Here is a 15,466-nt window from a genome sequence, read left to right on the forward strand (position 1 = left end):
TTTCAGAATTTCACAAATAAGGATTTTAAAGAATTTTATTGAAACAAAGATCAATTTCAGTCCCAGTCCCTTATGGTTTTCAAAAAGCGTGCTTTGGGTTTTATCGCCAAAATTCCTCCTTGCTTATACAGCAGCATGTATATACTCAGAGAAAAGAAAAGAAAAACCTATACAACAGGTCATTTTGGCACAATCAACTCATAACAACGGCACTCCTGTGCTGGCATATCGATACTTTCAAACAGTTTGCTCTCCGCCGAAGCAAAATGTGTTCACTGATGAACTCATTCACAATGGAGTTTGACCGTAATAGAGGTGTAATACAGTAATCATGTCAGAATGTTTCGCGAAAACAAGATACAGTAAGAGAGTTGAAAAGTGTCTTCTTGTTAAAAAGGTTGCAGTACTGGGCGATGCGGATTCTGGTAACATGACAATCACCATTACACTTTACGTCCCTGCAGACATCAAGTCCCGAATCCAGCCTCAGCCTAGACCCAGCAGGATCGGTGTGATGAGGTGGGAGCATTGGCCTTAATGTAGTGTTTGCATTAGGAGAGTGATATAATCTGAAACCTGGCATTACATTTAAAAACTTAAGCCCAGTCATGCAAATCCCATCTGGAGCAAAGGAGCCTCCTCTGACTTCTCCCAAGAAAACACTAAATAAGTTTCCTCGGTGATAAATTATGACGAATGAAATTATAACAGGAAGTAAGAGAATACTGCGACATATTCCTTTGCCAACATTTGGTAGAGCGTTTAAGTTTCATCCCACTTGGTAAGCACTTTGGTATACATGCTGGTCAGAGCCACGTCGAATTGATAAGATACTAAATTCGGTTGGACTAGGCCTTTGCTTGGCTTTCGATATCCTTGGGCAGTTTTTTTTTTTTTTTTCCTTCAAGTAAAGATACAAAGACTGTCCATTGTAACACATTCATAAAGCATGCACTCTGATGGACAAAGAGTCATTTGGACAAACCCTCACCCCCAGTAACAGCAAGATCAGGAGAAAAAGTGCTGATTTTTCATATTCACATAAAAAGATCGATATAAGAAACGCATTCGCTGACTAAACTCAACTCGCTTTGTTCATCAGGTTAAGTTCCGATACAGCAGTTCTAATTCGTCTTCGGATGCGTCTTGACGCTTCTCACGAGTGGAGAGCTGATCCGGGATATAGATCTCAGGTCAACCTCCGTGAATATCTGACATCACATTTGAAAAGGCAAAAACTGGTCGCAGGTGAGCGCCTTCCTCCTCCGAGAGGCCTCCGCCTGGGAGATGATCAAGGATGGCTTCATCTTAACAGTCGTCTCGATGGACTATCACGTGGGTCAGTGAGCAGACAAAAACTAAAAATGTGGTCTTTTTAAAGACACTGTAAACACTATTTTAACATAATTAAAAAGGGGACAACGATGGTAACTTAGGAGATATCAGATCTGTTGATCGTGTTTTAAAGATGAAAAGAAAAAGCCTGCAGAGCCCCCCCCCTCGTCTGCATCACCTTACAATTACAGGATCTTCTGAAGCGTGATGAAGGGCAGAGCTGGCAATCAACTCTTCAGATAACTTTGAATAATTCTATTGCTACAAAAGCCATCATGACCTAAACTGGAGAGACAACCAATTAAGGAGCTAAATATAGTTTTTGACTGATACATTATGATGAACCATAACTAAGGACCACTGCTGTAACCGATGAACGTGCACAGCAGTTCGTCACGGCTGAGTGAGGACTGTGTTCAAAAAAAACCTACAGCTCAAGAGTGACTGGAAACTTTCAAAACATATGCACAAACCTGCGTCCGACTGTGTGCATTTAGATGCCTCCGCTTGATTTAATCAATAGTGATATCTGCACCTCTTTAAAAAGGAGAAAAATATAATTAATGCCAACAGACTGACAATAAGATGGGCAAGGCAGCTTCTGAATAAAATACTGGCTGACATTCAAGATGTGAGGACAGAAAAGAGAGACAGCTTTTTAAGTACTGATATTGAGGAGTGTAAAACAGACTCATTCCTCCAATTTAAGTGTCAAAAATAAATAAAGAAAAACGGAGAAATAACTTCCAACGTCATAACCATTCGATTCAGCACGTGGGGAAAACTGATGCATCATTTCTTTACTCAAAAACATATGAGTTGCATTTGGCATACAATCTGCAGTTTCCATCTCAGTGTCCCCAAGAAAGTAGGAAAGTTCCCATGTTTGACTCTTTCAGACCTCTGTGCACTATAAGCAGGGTGGGCTGTTGAGAAAAACAAAGCCACACAGAACCTATATTTCTTAATGCATTGTAACTACACAGACGGGCCTGGCCACTCTAGGCACAACCCCATCTTCCAAAAAATAAATGAAAAAAAAAAATAAAAATAAAAATAAAAAATAAGAAAAAAAATAAGGAAAAAGATTGAGTGTCCTGCTTAGTCCTCATTAGAGCCTTTGGCCCCAATGAGTGGAATACTCCTTTCATGGCGTCTTCCATGAGAACATATTTTTTTATTTTTTTTTTTAGCACAGGCGGAATCCAGAGTTTTCCTTTATCTGCTTGGTTTCCAGAGACAACAGGGAAACAATGTCTACTAACTACTTTTAAAGTTGCTGTTGATCGTACTCGGCAATAAGTCTCTTTATATATGCCAGTTTGTTGTGTAGATATTCACAGCGGTTCTTCTCTTGGCTATAGTTTGGATTAGTCTGCAAGGGATATGAAAGAGAGTCACAATCTGATAATCTACTAACATACTTTAAGCCATCAATATCTGATATAGCAGGACTTAAACTTACCTTTTTTATTTTATGATACTCTTGAAGTATCTGATTGTGGATTGTCTGTGGAGAGAACACACACACACAAAAAAGGATAAGGGATAGGAATAAAACTGGGCATCTTCTTAGTTATTAAGAATATTTTCTAACAAAAATAGCAGATTTGTGTGTGTGCGCTTTAGGAAATGTACCTTGTACTTGTCTGTGCCTTGATGGAGCTGTTTGAGCTCATTGTCAAGCACAGTGAACTGCCGGGTGATGCCCTCTATCCGAGCATGCAGACCCCGGTACTCACTGTACTCTGCGTTGAAATCGTTTTTATACCTCTGACGTTGCTCCGGAGAGCTGATCACCGTGTACTTCCTAGGATGGAAATAAGGGAAAGTTACTGAAAAGAGAATTCGGGAGAAAGTCACAAAGTATACTGTATATAGAAAATCAACACCGGCACTCAAGTGAGAGGAGCAATGCTTATTACAGGGAGACTCAATGAGAGGTACCGACACAAACCAATGAAATTAATTTATCCCAGGGGTTTTAAAAGTCTAAAACCGTTCGACACAACGGCGTTAAAGTGGCCATATTATGCTCATTTTCAGGTTCATAATTGTAATTTGAGATTGTATCAGAATAGGTTTACATGGTTACATTTTCAAAAGACACCATATTTTTGTAGTACTGCACATTGCTGCAGCTCCTCTTTTCACCCTGTGTTCAGGTCTCTGTTTTAGCTACAGAGTGAGACCTCTCACTGCTGTAACATCTTTGTTGTCTGTTGCACATGCGCAGTAGCTAGGTAAGGACTACATGAGCTAGCTAGCTGTTTCTGCAACTTCGGCCTGTGCAAGGCAGGATTAGCCGGGAGACTTCTTCTAAACGAGGGCGCACTTCCAACTTTGTGTGGAATACCTGCAGAACAGGGACATGTAAGTAGTTCTATACAATTTATTTTGTAGATTAGGGTCAGGGTGGGAAATTAACTTTTAACAGCCGCTGTGGCTGGTGGATGCCTAATTTTACCAGCCACTTATATTTTTTACCAGCCACTTTTTCCGGAATTCAAATTTATAAAAGAAAGTGCACTAGCATATTTTGAATTGCTTCAATACATTATTTTTTATTATTAATACATATTTTATTAATATAGGCAAATAAAAAGTGATGTGAAAAAAGCCTGCAAGACCATGATAAAAGTTGCGATGTCTTTTGTATTTTTGTTGCAATGAAGTTGCGAGAGACAGTGAAAGCTGCTTTTTTGTAAAGTGCTTTAAAAATAAAAAGGAAACTTATTTTGGGGAGAATAAAATTACCCTGGGCTGAGTTTTCCTAGTAACCTTATCAAAAAGGCTCAGGATGCTGCAAATGTTGGTATAATATGAAAATGGCTGGTGGGTTTAAGACACAAAATTATAATTTATTGAATGAATCAAATTTGAACATTTCTGTCAGTGGCTTGTTGATCTTTACATTGTTAGTTAATTCCTTAACCTGGCCTGGGACACACATTCATACGGTTTGATAAATTACTTATTGGACTTTAACTTATCATTGCACTTACAATAACGACCGTAGCTGTCCTCAATTTAGGTCATCGTGTACGTCTCATCTCAGTTTTTTTCCTGCATCCAGTGTGGGTGTGGGTGTGGGTGTGGGTGGGTGTGGGTGTGGGTGTGGGTGTGTGTGTGGGGAACTGAGCAGCAGAGAACCGACAGGATTAAAACAGCAGCAGCTTTCAGCGACTGAAAAATCGTTACAGCGTACATTGATGTTTAATACAGGTTGGCAGGACGGTCCAAAATGTTTTGCATGGTCTTTCGCTGTACGTTTTGTCAATGCGCCACTTGTTCGAAAAGTAGGCTACCTTCTCTTTTTCTTTACTTCGCCCTCAACAGTTTGTACATTCGTAGCTAATGTGGACTCCGGCGGGCCTCTTAACACCGGGGATATGTCGCCACATGTTTTTAACCGATAACCTTCGTTTCGTCTGTACCTCAGCTCAGCTACATGGTGTCACGGACTAGCGCTGAAAACTACTTGACAAAAGTCTGGAGTTGACGGAAATATGCATGGTCAAAGCCCCGGCTGTGAACGGTTTCATTTCCTATAAGTTCTTCACAATAAAAGTCCTCCGTTATTTTGGTATTTGAATGTTTTTATTATGAAACAGCAAAATCCGGAAATGTTGGGCATTCATTAGCAGTAACGTAACGCGACTCCTATAAGCATTGTGCATTGTTTCTTAGCAACAGCATTCTTTGAAAAAGTACCCGCCATTGGCTGGTGGCAGGTGCTAATTTCCCACCCTGATTAGAGTGAATTTGTATGTGTTGTAGCAGTGTTTTGCCATTGAGAACGAGCTAGCATGCTAGCGCTAGCATGCTAGCACTAGCATGCTAGCACTAGCATGCTAACGGTTAGCCCCCTAGGCCCCTCGTCTCGGCTAGTTACGTAGAAAGCTGTGCAGATTTTGAACAGCTCAACCGGAGACTGAAGGCAGGACACATTCAGAAACCCGTATCTCACTCAAAACAGCATGGATGGTTTTTTTTTCCAAGTTTGTATGCGTGTGGAAGCACCAGAGACACAAAATAACACCCCAAATCCCAGAAAAGGTGATTTTTTCATAATATGGGCACTTTAAATACTCACAATAAATAGTCTGCCACCTCAGGTGATGACGTAGAAATACTGGTACTGTTGCACATTCCATTTAGATCTGAAAACAGAGTCACGCAGTTAGAAAAGGGAATTCATCTGAATAAGTTATCTTTGCTGCGTCTCTGCCTGAAAGAGAGGGGAAAAAAAAAACAACTGGAAAGGCAACACCACAAAATGATCATTATTTATAATTAGTTACTGTTTCCATCATTAATCCTCTGAAGATACTATCTGCCAGTTGGACTCACAGGCGTTTATTTAAGGTTATTGAAGGCATAAAGCTAAACAGCAGGTGTCTCTGTTCAATTGGCGAGTCACGTACTGGCTACATGACACATCACCTACTCATAGTGATGACTAACTGGTGTCCATCCACATATAAAGTACTACTTTTATTCAGAAATCTCTTATGTGATGCAAGATCTGTGAAACTGAATGTAGTAAATAAGACATTTTGTGCAGAAGAATGGTAGGAATGATGTGTGTGTTTTTGTTCCTCTCACCTGTGCTTTTGTGTGGAATACTGTTGCTTGTGAGGTTTCCTGGGCTCATCCCACAGGCTCGGTTAGGCTCAGGCACACGCTCCCCACGACTCTTCCTCTCCTTCTCCTGCGCCCTTTCTCTCACCCTCTCCTTGTCTTTGCTCTTCTCCTTGTCTTTATGCTTTTTGGACTTCTTCCTGGACTTGTTGTTGAAGGATGAAGGGCTCTTGTCCCGAGGGCCATCGGCGCCTGTGTGTCCTGGAGATGATGTGCCGATGCTGGGCGCGGTGAGCATTGTTGAGCCCGTGAACAACGAAGGAGGTTGGCTGAGCCTCTCGGACACTGCGGTTTCCTGAGAGTCACAATCTCTCCCGTTGTTGCTGGAGTCATTGCTGACATCTGACAGTGCTTCGAAAGGACGAGGGATGTCCAGCACGGGGAGCTGCTGGGAGCTGGACGTCAAGCCGCCGTCTGACATAGAAACCGCCACTCCTGCCTGTGCTTCACCTGCCTGCACTCCACCTGCCTCCCCTCTCCCGTTGGAGGAGCTGAGCTTGCCATTAACTGGAGCTGTTGCAGCTTTGCTGGCGAGATGCGATATCCTGGGCTTTTTGTTGGCAAGAGGGTCGATGAAGTCCGCAGGGGGCCGTTTCTGGCAAAGAAAATAGCAATTTTAGTAGCAGAACCTGAAATGGGGTTCAATATGAATTCAATTCACCTCAGAGAGAGTAAGAAAAAAATGCAATCATGGTCTGAGCAAACAAAAATGGTTTGAAGAGTGGATGACAAGGGAGTGAACAGAGAAGAGGATCTAGTACCAGCAGATAGATGGAGAAAGCAACACTGAAAAATAAGAAAGAGCAGCACTGAGAACACGATGACTGTTGTCTTTTTTTTTTTTGCCAGGGATTAAATTACAGACTAGAATTACAGGCCCTGTTTGACCAAGCCCACACTAATGTCTTTGGGAGTGGCTGACCCAATCACTGTGTGTTGGCTATCCCAACAGGATACTTTGGGGTTCTGTAACAACAGCAGAACCAGTGAGGAGTTCCGTTTGGGTCTGAAAGGTCTCGAGACTATCTCCACACTTTGTGGGTCATCTTCCTACACTTTTTTTACACCCAAAAACTGCTATATGACAACACTGCAGAGTGAAAAAAACAACAACGCTGTAATATAGTGCGGACAGGGAAAAACGAGGCCAAATTTCTGTGATCACGGAGAGCATGAGGCTGCAGAACAAAGTGGGACTGAGAGCCACAGTCCCACTTCAGGTGATGGCTATAATGCACAATGTTATGTTTTCCCCTAACAAAAGATGAAGATGGAGATTTTAGATTTTATTTCTGTATTCCAGTGTAAACGGAAAACTTTTTGAAAAAGCTAGTTATTTTTGCATTTATCGGTTTTTGTGTGGACATGGTCTCGCCCTGTTTGCCTTGCAGCTCTCCCTAATCCATCCCTCACCTATCTGAGATTTACACACAGCTTAAACCTGCTGTGGTGCTCTCTTTTTATACCAATGAATCTAGAGAGCCTGGGGTACTGTTTGCTTGTGTTTGTGTACTGTGTTTACTGAGGGAGGTAGCGGAAAGGAAGGGCCATACATAGAGGTGTCTGAGGTGAGAAGAATCTTAGAGGAAGGAGCTATTAATATAAACAGAGCAGCTCCTCCTTCCTCTACCTAATGGAAGTGCAAACAATGGGTAATCTCGGGAGTCTGGGCTGACCTAAAAACAGAGCGGCAGGACAAGAAATATGAAAAATGGAATTATGCAATGAGTTCCACTAAAATAAAATGTACCATGGGGGCCATTTGGTTTCATAACAAAGCTTTAGTACTCATGCAAACAATGTATATTTTTTAAAGGTTCTTGAAGAGCTCAAAACAACCATTGGTAAGTAATTCTGTTCAACTGGAACCAGTTAAGAAAACATGAACTGCAAGTGAAATTCACTGAAAAGACAAGAGAGGAAACAGAAATTAGTTTGGAGGGAGCCAGACGATTTAGAAAAACCCTCCATGGCAAATAGCAGAAACCAGCAGACTGCAGGGACAACCCAGTTAGTAGGCTGTGGGTAGAAAAGGTGGAAAGTTCCCCTACCACTTGACTCAACTGAATTAACATCAAGCAGTTTGAGAGCTCAGTAACAGTCTAGAAATTACTAATAAAATTGTGAAATAAACGCTGTTGAAATCGTAAGATCCTTTTTTTTTTTTTTTTTTTTAAAAGAACAAAAAGTACTTGAAAGTCGTTAACATTACACAATTAAGAGCAGAGTGGGAACTTAGGGATAAAGGAAGTGTGTGGAAGTGAGAGAAAGGTAGAAGAGCAAACAGGAAGCTCACCTGAGATGGCGAGCTGCTGGCCAGCTCTTTGGGCGGGCTCTCCAGTGGAGGGGCAGAGCTGTTCTGGGCCTGGCTCTGTTTTCTAAAAGTGAACACATGCATGTATGAACAAATGCACACACACACAAAAAAAAACGTGATGTAATTTCTGCAGAATCAAAACTGTAAACTGCATACCAGCGCTGTAGGAACACTACTTTATCTGTCCAACTACCTGTTGAAGTACACAGCATTTCCATCTGCACTAATGTAGCAACGTCAGAGTCTTCAACTACAGTATATCTGACTGTTCATCCAGTGCAAAGTGTTGCTTACTGGTTTGACTAACACATCAAAAGCTAAAGCCATCATGGCGATTTGTGCCCTTTGAGGTTGAAAATACTCGAGCAAAAGTACAAACTACATAGCTGCCTGCCATTTCCTCAGTGACAAGCTAACTCTACAGATTTATAAGGACATTTAAAAACAAGTTACAACAATTGCTTTGTGAAGCTGAGAGGGTAGCCATGACAACAGAGCAAATAAGGGCCTACTTGACAAAGCAGCACTTTATCATAACCACACACTTCATGTTCAAAAATGGACAGAAAAAAAAGAACTTTGTTTACCAGTTTCATACCAGTTTAATAATCCAATTCTGCTGTATTTTCTTCTCTACAGTAGAATACAAGTCATCTCACAGACATTTAACAATTTTGGCAGCTAGTTCAAGACGAGTGAGAAAGTGGCAGGACACTCTACATTGACAGAGCCCACTTTGGGCATGGATGTTGTTTGGGAGGTTTACCAGACAATATGCACAGTACAAAGTTGACTACTTGGTCATCCGATGGGATCAGGGACGTACTGCACTACTTGTTTTCATACCACTCGACTACCCTGACCCTGACCACTTCCACGAGAGGCTTGAGTCACTCTGCGGTCTTTACACCTGTATTATGAGCCAAGAACCATCTTAGTGCCACGTGTGAACAGAGCCTCAGATTGATTATGATGCACTAAACTCTGACCTCATTATGTACCAGAATAATATGTCAAACAGCAGAAGTGTCAAAACAAAAGATTGGTGCCAAATAACAGCTATCCAACCAAGATAAATAGTGCTTAACCAACTCTGCCAAGCCATGGTTAATTCTCAGCATGACAACCATTCCGTTGATCCAGTCTTGTTTTAAAACATTAGATTTACACACAGTGAAGAATTAATCATTAAAGCGGAATTTCAGTATGCTTGCTTGATCAGACAGTTCTAGCTCTGGTTTAAAGGTTTACCGCACAAACAAAGAAGCCACTGCCACAAACAGGACATGTTAAAAAGCACTTTGCAGATGTAGAGATGCTGCTGTCACAGCTGATGACATTATCAGAAGGGGGCAGCTGGGTACACCAAGTCTAGTCAATTCCCCACCCTAGTTCAATCAAAGTGTAAGTGTGTGTGTGTGTGTGTGTGTGTGTGTGTGTGTGTGTGTGTGTGTGTGTGTGTGTGTGTGTGTGTGTGTGTGTGTGTGTGTGTGTGTGTGTGTGGTGGGGACAGTCAGATAACGGACAAGCATGAGCTACGATTGAGACAGCAGGCCGAAACGATATGGCTGAACCTTGGACGGGCGCCACATCACACACGAATCAGCATGTGCTGGAACACTGTTGCATCATGTGCGTTCCAGTCGTGTTGCTATGCTACTCCTGCGTGACTGACTGCATTAGCTCAAAACTCTGGAGGAGCTGGCGAGGGTGAGGTGATATTAGGTGGGAGGCTATTAGTTAGCTGATAAACTCACAAACAGAGCTCAAAGTATAGTTAAAAGTGAGACACACGGTTAGGGAGCAAGTATGTGTGAATATGCATACAAAATACAAGCATGTATACACAGAAATTACACAGAGTGGCCAGAAATAAATTAAATCCTAGTACATACTTATAAATAAATGCCAACTTTGGGAAACTTTTTTAACTATATATCTATATATATATATATATATATAACTATATCTATCTATCTATCTATCTATCTATCTATCTTTTTTTTTTCTTTCATTTATTTATTTATTTATTTTTTTTTAAATTGTAAGGAATTTTAGTTATCTATATATGTAGATGAGAATAAAATACCAAAAATAAAAACACCTTTCAAAAACCCAATACAACACGAAACATACCATAATACTATGTCAGTAGCAGTCTCAACACAAAGCAAACACTTTAGCTGCCTTAAGAGTTTACCCACAGGTAAAACTAAGTTGATCATGGAGAATAGGAGCTATTCTTGAGTCCACTACATAAACACAAACTGAGCACTGGAGCATTGCTGCCTGGTCTATATATAGCTAGCTGGGAGCTTGCTTTTCCTTAGTGTCCCAGATCCTCAGAAACCAGATTTTTCCACTGGGAAGAGGGCCAGCAGCTCATGCTGTCAACAAATACAACACTTAAGACGAAATTCAGTGGAGCACACAGAAAACGTCCTGTGGACGCACAGAAACACACCTGCCAGTGTAACAAATAGCACGGGTGGGGTTTACACAACCATACCTCATGTATTACATAATTTCAAGTGCACACAATTCAATCCAAGGCAGCCTTATATTTCCTTATCATATCTCATACACCACAATCTCCATTGGTTATGTACCAAGATATTAAAAAGGAAATATTTTGCACACAGTTGTCAGTCCTTTAGAAGGCCATTTCTCTACAAAGCTTGGCAGCTCTACGATGCTCACATACCAGAGCCATCTCCCTGTGGCCTCACCCTCGCCACAGTGTCAACACAACAACAAAACAAGGTGCTTTGCAGTGTCACAAATCTGTCAAACTTGACAATAGTCTACCAAGCTAAAGCAAATATAATGTAAGTATATCTGATGTACCAAAGTCGCACACACAAAAAAATCTTTTCAATGCTACAATATTGGCTATTGTTTCTCAGAAGCTAAGGGACCTCGGGCTGCTGGTATGTGCGGTCACAAACATCGCAAAAAAACAAAACAAAGAACTGACCATTTATAGGACAGTAGACTAGACTGATATAAGCATGACTGATTTATAGCTGATGAGAATCCTCATCAGAATAGTGTGATGTGATGATGATTAAAGTGAGAGTCATCCACATCTCTGACGTACTTAAACAGGATTCTCTTAAGAAGCTGCTGGTCTCCTTCTGTGTAGCCTGGCCAGTCCTTCTGAATCTCCTTATACAAAAAGTCCTTCAATGTGAAGGTGTTGTCTTTCCCATTCAAGTTCGCCACCTAGGAAATGAGAAAGAGGCATGGGTAAGTCTACTTGCCTCTGCAGTTGGTGAGAGGCAACGGAGGGCAATAAGTGTGTGTGTGACCTGTTGCAGGTGGCTATCCAGGGAGTCCTTGTCTAATGGCAAGAGGCCATCTTTCTGCAACCTCAGGATCAGCTCAGGCTTCTTGTAAGGCTTGAGGGCCAGCAGGTGTGTGAGGCGCTCCCGGAGCGGCCTGTGCTGAGCTGTGCCCTTCTTTAGCGTACTGCTAGAGATGATGACAGGCCGAGATGTCCTCCGCAACGGGGCGACGTCTGAGAGGCCAGGCGCCGGTTTCCGGATCTGAACCTTCTTACCTGAGGTGTGGAGAAGTTACAGGCATTAGTAAGTTGACATCAGAGAAGTTGGATAAGGAATAGTCTTGTCAGTGTGATCACAGTATTTTCTTTTAACACAGAACACATTTTTCCCCTAATATTTCTATTTGATAATTGACAATTTTATTTATCTTACCAAATAGTTTTTAGGGTGGTCATTCTAAAGAAAAGATAGTTAGTACAGTTTACTATGACTGACAATTTAAAATCACAGGAGGAATTTAGTACTACAATCTAGCAGTGAAACCAGTGCCGGTAGAAAAGCACTCAAGTGACTTGTTGGCTGGCAGCCAATACTTGTTTGTTTTCTTAAGAACAAAAAATATATAATCTCAGCCAGAAATATATTTATGTCTGTCAACATCTTTTTATCTCAGCGACTTATAATGGCTGAGGGAGCTTGCTGATGACTCACAAAAGATGTATCATGTACTGATCTTTACTGCTGCCACCATCCAACCAAACTCATCTTTCATTACAAACGTCAGCTATTATCACTGTCTCCCACCGAGACCTTTTTCAGGTGATTCAAGCTGAATCTTGTGTTGCCTGCTACTGAGTCCGAAACACTGTTTGGCTCCATAGCACACACGGACTAGACAATTTTTGACTCACTGCTGAACAGTGAATAGGCTTGCACTGGATTTCTTTTTTTGCAGGCACTGAGGCAGGACTGCTGTGGTTTTCTACTGCGTTTGTAGCACGATGTGGTTTATTGTGCTGGTCAGAGACCAAATCAAGAAGTCAGAAAGTTGAGGAGTTATGCCCAGGGACATTTCTGCCTCTGTGTGTTTAAATCACATACAGTATATGGGTTTAGAGAGAAAGAGGATCAGTGTGCAATGCATGTGGCGCATTAGCTAACCATTGAGGAAGCAACCACCATCAAATTCAATAAAGTCCTGGTTACAGATGAGGCATGCTGGCAGTGTGCTGGCCCTCTGCCATTCAGCCCCAGACCCAAACAACCTGTCTGGTGCGATGTGAACCCATTCACCAACAGAGAAAAGCTACACAAACACATGGGCCATTTGGCTGTTTGCAGAGTACAGAAATTCTTCCAGTCTCTTGATGCCAGTTAACTCCCATCATCTTTATGGTGTTTAAATTAAAATACCTCCCCCAAATACCATCAACCAAAAGCTGAGTTATTAAATACTGGTCTTTTCAGGTCCATGACTGAGAAAATGGACCGGTGCATATTTGGTGGCCTGCATGAGCCTGTCCCATGTTTCCTCACCTACATATCTTCCCCCAGGCTTGATGACGATAGCACTCCTACTGCGAGTCTCCTCCTCGACCTGGGCCATATTTTCCCTGGCCTTCTGGTAGGAGTCATCTGTGGCACATACTGTAATCTTGTCCTGGATCCCACCCAAACAATCCAGCTGAATGCTCCCTTCACTGCCAAAACAAAGAGGAGATCGTGAGAGAGGAAGACGGGGATAAAGTGACCAGAAGCTTCAATTCAAAGAGAACGGAAAAGATTGGATGGGAATCTCTACTTATTTTGAAGGTGCTATATGATTAGTTTGACAGTTATTTGCGATAGACAGGAAATTAACCTATGTTATATTTTAGGGCATACCACTACAAGTTAATTCTCAGCATTTACCTTAAATCTCTCACCATTTGCAATAATCTATCCATTCACTGTGCATTCCTGCCCAGATGAGATCCATTAAACACCACTTAGGCCACAGCTATTATTTTTTCAATTTCCATTCCACAGTAAGACTAACTTCTGCATTAAATCCCATTCTTTCCGGACTTTCCAGCTCGCTTTGATTCCCCTCCACGTCGATGAGGAAGGGCAGAAAATGAGACAGTGCTGGCGCACTCAGTGGAAGCTGAGTCATTTGGGCTTTAGATTTGAACTCAAGGTTGATTAGGATCCAGTCAGGGATGTGGATAAACTCCACCTGACCCACTTGTTAAATATATTTTAAGAATAATGGGGTCAGAAACTTGACAGTCAGAGTGGCAGAAGATTATTGTTGTTCCCCAGTCTGTTTTTCTAGTTCCTTCCCCTTTGACACTAGCAAATGTTTGCATGTTAGGCCAGAGAAAGTGTGCAGAACAAGTTGAATGGGCTCGATGCATAGAAGGGGATAGAACCACACCATAAGCAGGTGTCGTGTCGTTGCCACTGCTACGACACAAAGAGTCAACACACACACACAGCAAGAGCAAGTACTACAAATATTAAAGTTAATGTTTTACACTTATTGTCATTTACCCTGCAGATATATCAAAAACAAAAATGCATGTGTTGCTTCTATTTTGAACAACTTGGTTCTTATTTTCTAACTGTGCACAATTTGCAAAAACTCAATTTAATAATTTTGGAAGAATTATTGGTAAAAAGGTCAATTTTGACTGGATTTTATCCCGTGTTACTTACCTGTATCACCCCTTCCTGTTTGTTTAGTTGAAAATAAATAGGGCAAGTATATCATTTCCCAGTGTAATGCTAATACACCTCTGGATTGCATCTTTCCATTTAGTAGCTGCTACTTGGAGCCAAAGTCCTGATTGTGTTCATCAGAGTATCACTGAAAGGATTGTTGATTCACCTCAGATCCTAACTATGTTAAACAAACAGATTGCCTACCTGGAAACACTCATTAGGTAACTTTGTCCAAACAGTTGATTCAAATGCCCCCCACAATTTATATATACACACACATGTTGACATTACAGTAACTAAATTTGTCTTATTGCAAAAGAAGATTTGGTTGCACATCTAACTAACTAACTAACTAACTAAAAATCAAGAAACCTCTGTGTGTTCAAACGATCCAGCATACGCAAAAGACGCCACGCGCAGCACGCTGTTGTACGAGCCTCTGTACTTTGCGACATTAGCCGCTTTCCAACCGGAGGGATTTTTGCAGTTCCTAGAACCCTTTCTTTCTCCTGTTCCGACTGGACCAATTTGGGGATTATTAAATTCCTCTGGCCACAGTTCCTGTAACTCTTTCAGCTCCTACTTCAGGGCACGGTCTTTTCCCTTTTCCGCATAGTGGTGGTTAGATGGCTGTGATTATAATAACAAAAGGTCAGTTCCTATGGCCACTTGGCCAGTGTGAATGCAAATGGAAAAACCGGTTTTGGGGGAAGAGTAGTTAGAACTGTTTAGAAGTGGACTGTTCCTATAACTATGTTCCTGTAACTACTTGGTCGGAAAGAAGCTTTGTTGCTCGATTTAGCAATTTCACAGACCCCCTTTGCAACTTTTCAAAAAAGCGACTACCGACAAATCTAGTGACTTTGGGTAGAAGCCAGTATTGTCTGGCGTGCGTGAGGTCTTTCTCTCTTGCCGACCCCACAGTCACCTCTCTCTTTTCACTACTGACTGAAGAGCAGCAGCGAGCCTACGCGCAATGCAAGGCGCTGGCCTACTACATGACGCACCTGACTGTGGCGGTCGCAAGAGGGATGGGCCAGCGGCTTGCATGGAAGCTCCGCCCCCATCAGTGTATGTGAATGGGTGAATGAGAGGCAAATTGTAAAGTGCTTTGTCCGGTAAGGTAGAAAGGCGCTATATAAATGCAGCACATTTACCTTTTACCATAGGATGAGAG

The 15,466-nt window shown here is 41.8% G+C and overlaps 1 protein-coding gene across 1 annotated transcript in view; it reads right to left on the reverse strand.

Moving 5' to 3' along the window:
- The window catches only part of ell (elongation factor RNA polymerase II), a 37,020-nt gene continuing 21,554 nt past the window's right edge, over positions 1 to 15,466 (reverse strand). Inside the window, exons 4-12 of the mRNA XM_031318249.2 lie at positions 13,120 to 13,283; positions 11,608 to 11,858; positions 11,397 to 11,521; positions 8,276 to 8,357; positions 5,944 to 6,574; positions 5,432 to 5,498; positions 2,974 to 3,145; positions 2,801 to 2,845; positions 1 to 2,710 (exon numbers count right to left, since the gene is read on the reverse strand). Of these exons, the coding sequence (XP_031174109.1) occupies positions 2,606 to 2,710; positions 2,801 to 2,845; positions 2,974 to 3,145; positions 5,432 to 5,498; positions 5,944 to 6,574; positions 8,276 to 8,357; positions 11,397 to 11,521; positions 11,608 to 11,858; positions 13,120 to 13,283 (1,642 nt within the window). The 3' untranslated portion in view covers positions 1 to 2,605. The remainder of the gene's footprint in view (positions 2,711 to 2,800; positions 2,846 to 2,973; positions 3,146 to 5,431; positions 5,499 to 5,943; positions 6,575 to 8,275; positions 8,358 to 11,396; positions 11,522 to 11,607; positions 11,859 to 13,119; positions 13,284 to 15,466) is intronic.

The sequence above is a fragment of the Sander lucioperca genome, chromosome 11, assembly GCF_008315115.2.
Source record: "Sander lucioperca isolate FBNREF2018 chromosome 11, SLUC_FBN_1.2, whole genome shotgun sequence".
Lineage (NCBI taxonomy): Eukaryota > Metazoa > Chordata > Actinopteri > Perciformes > Percidae > Sander > Sander lucioperca.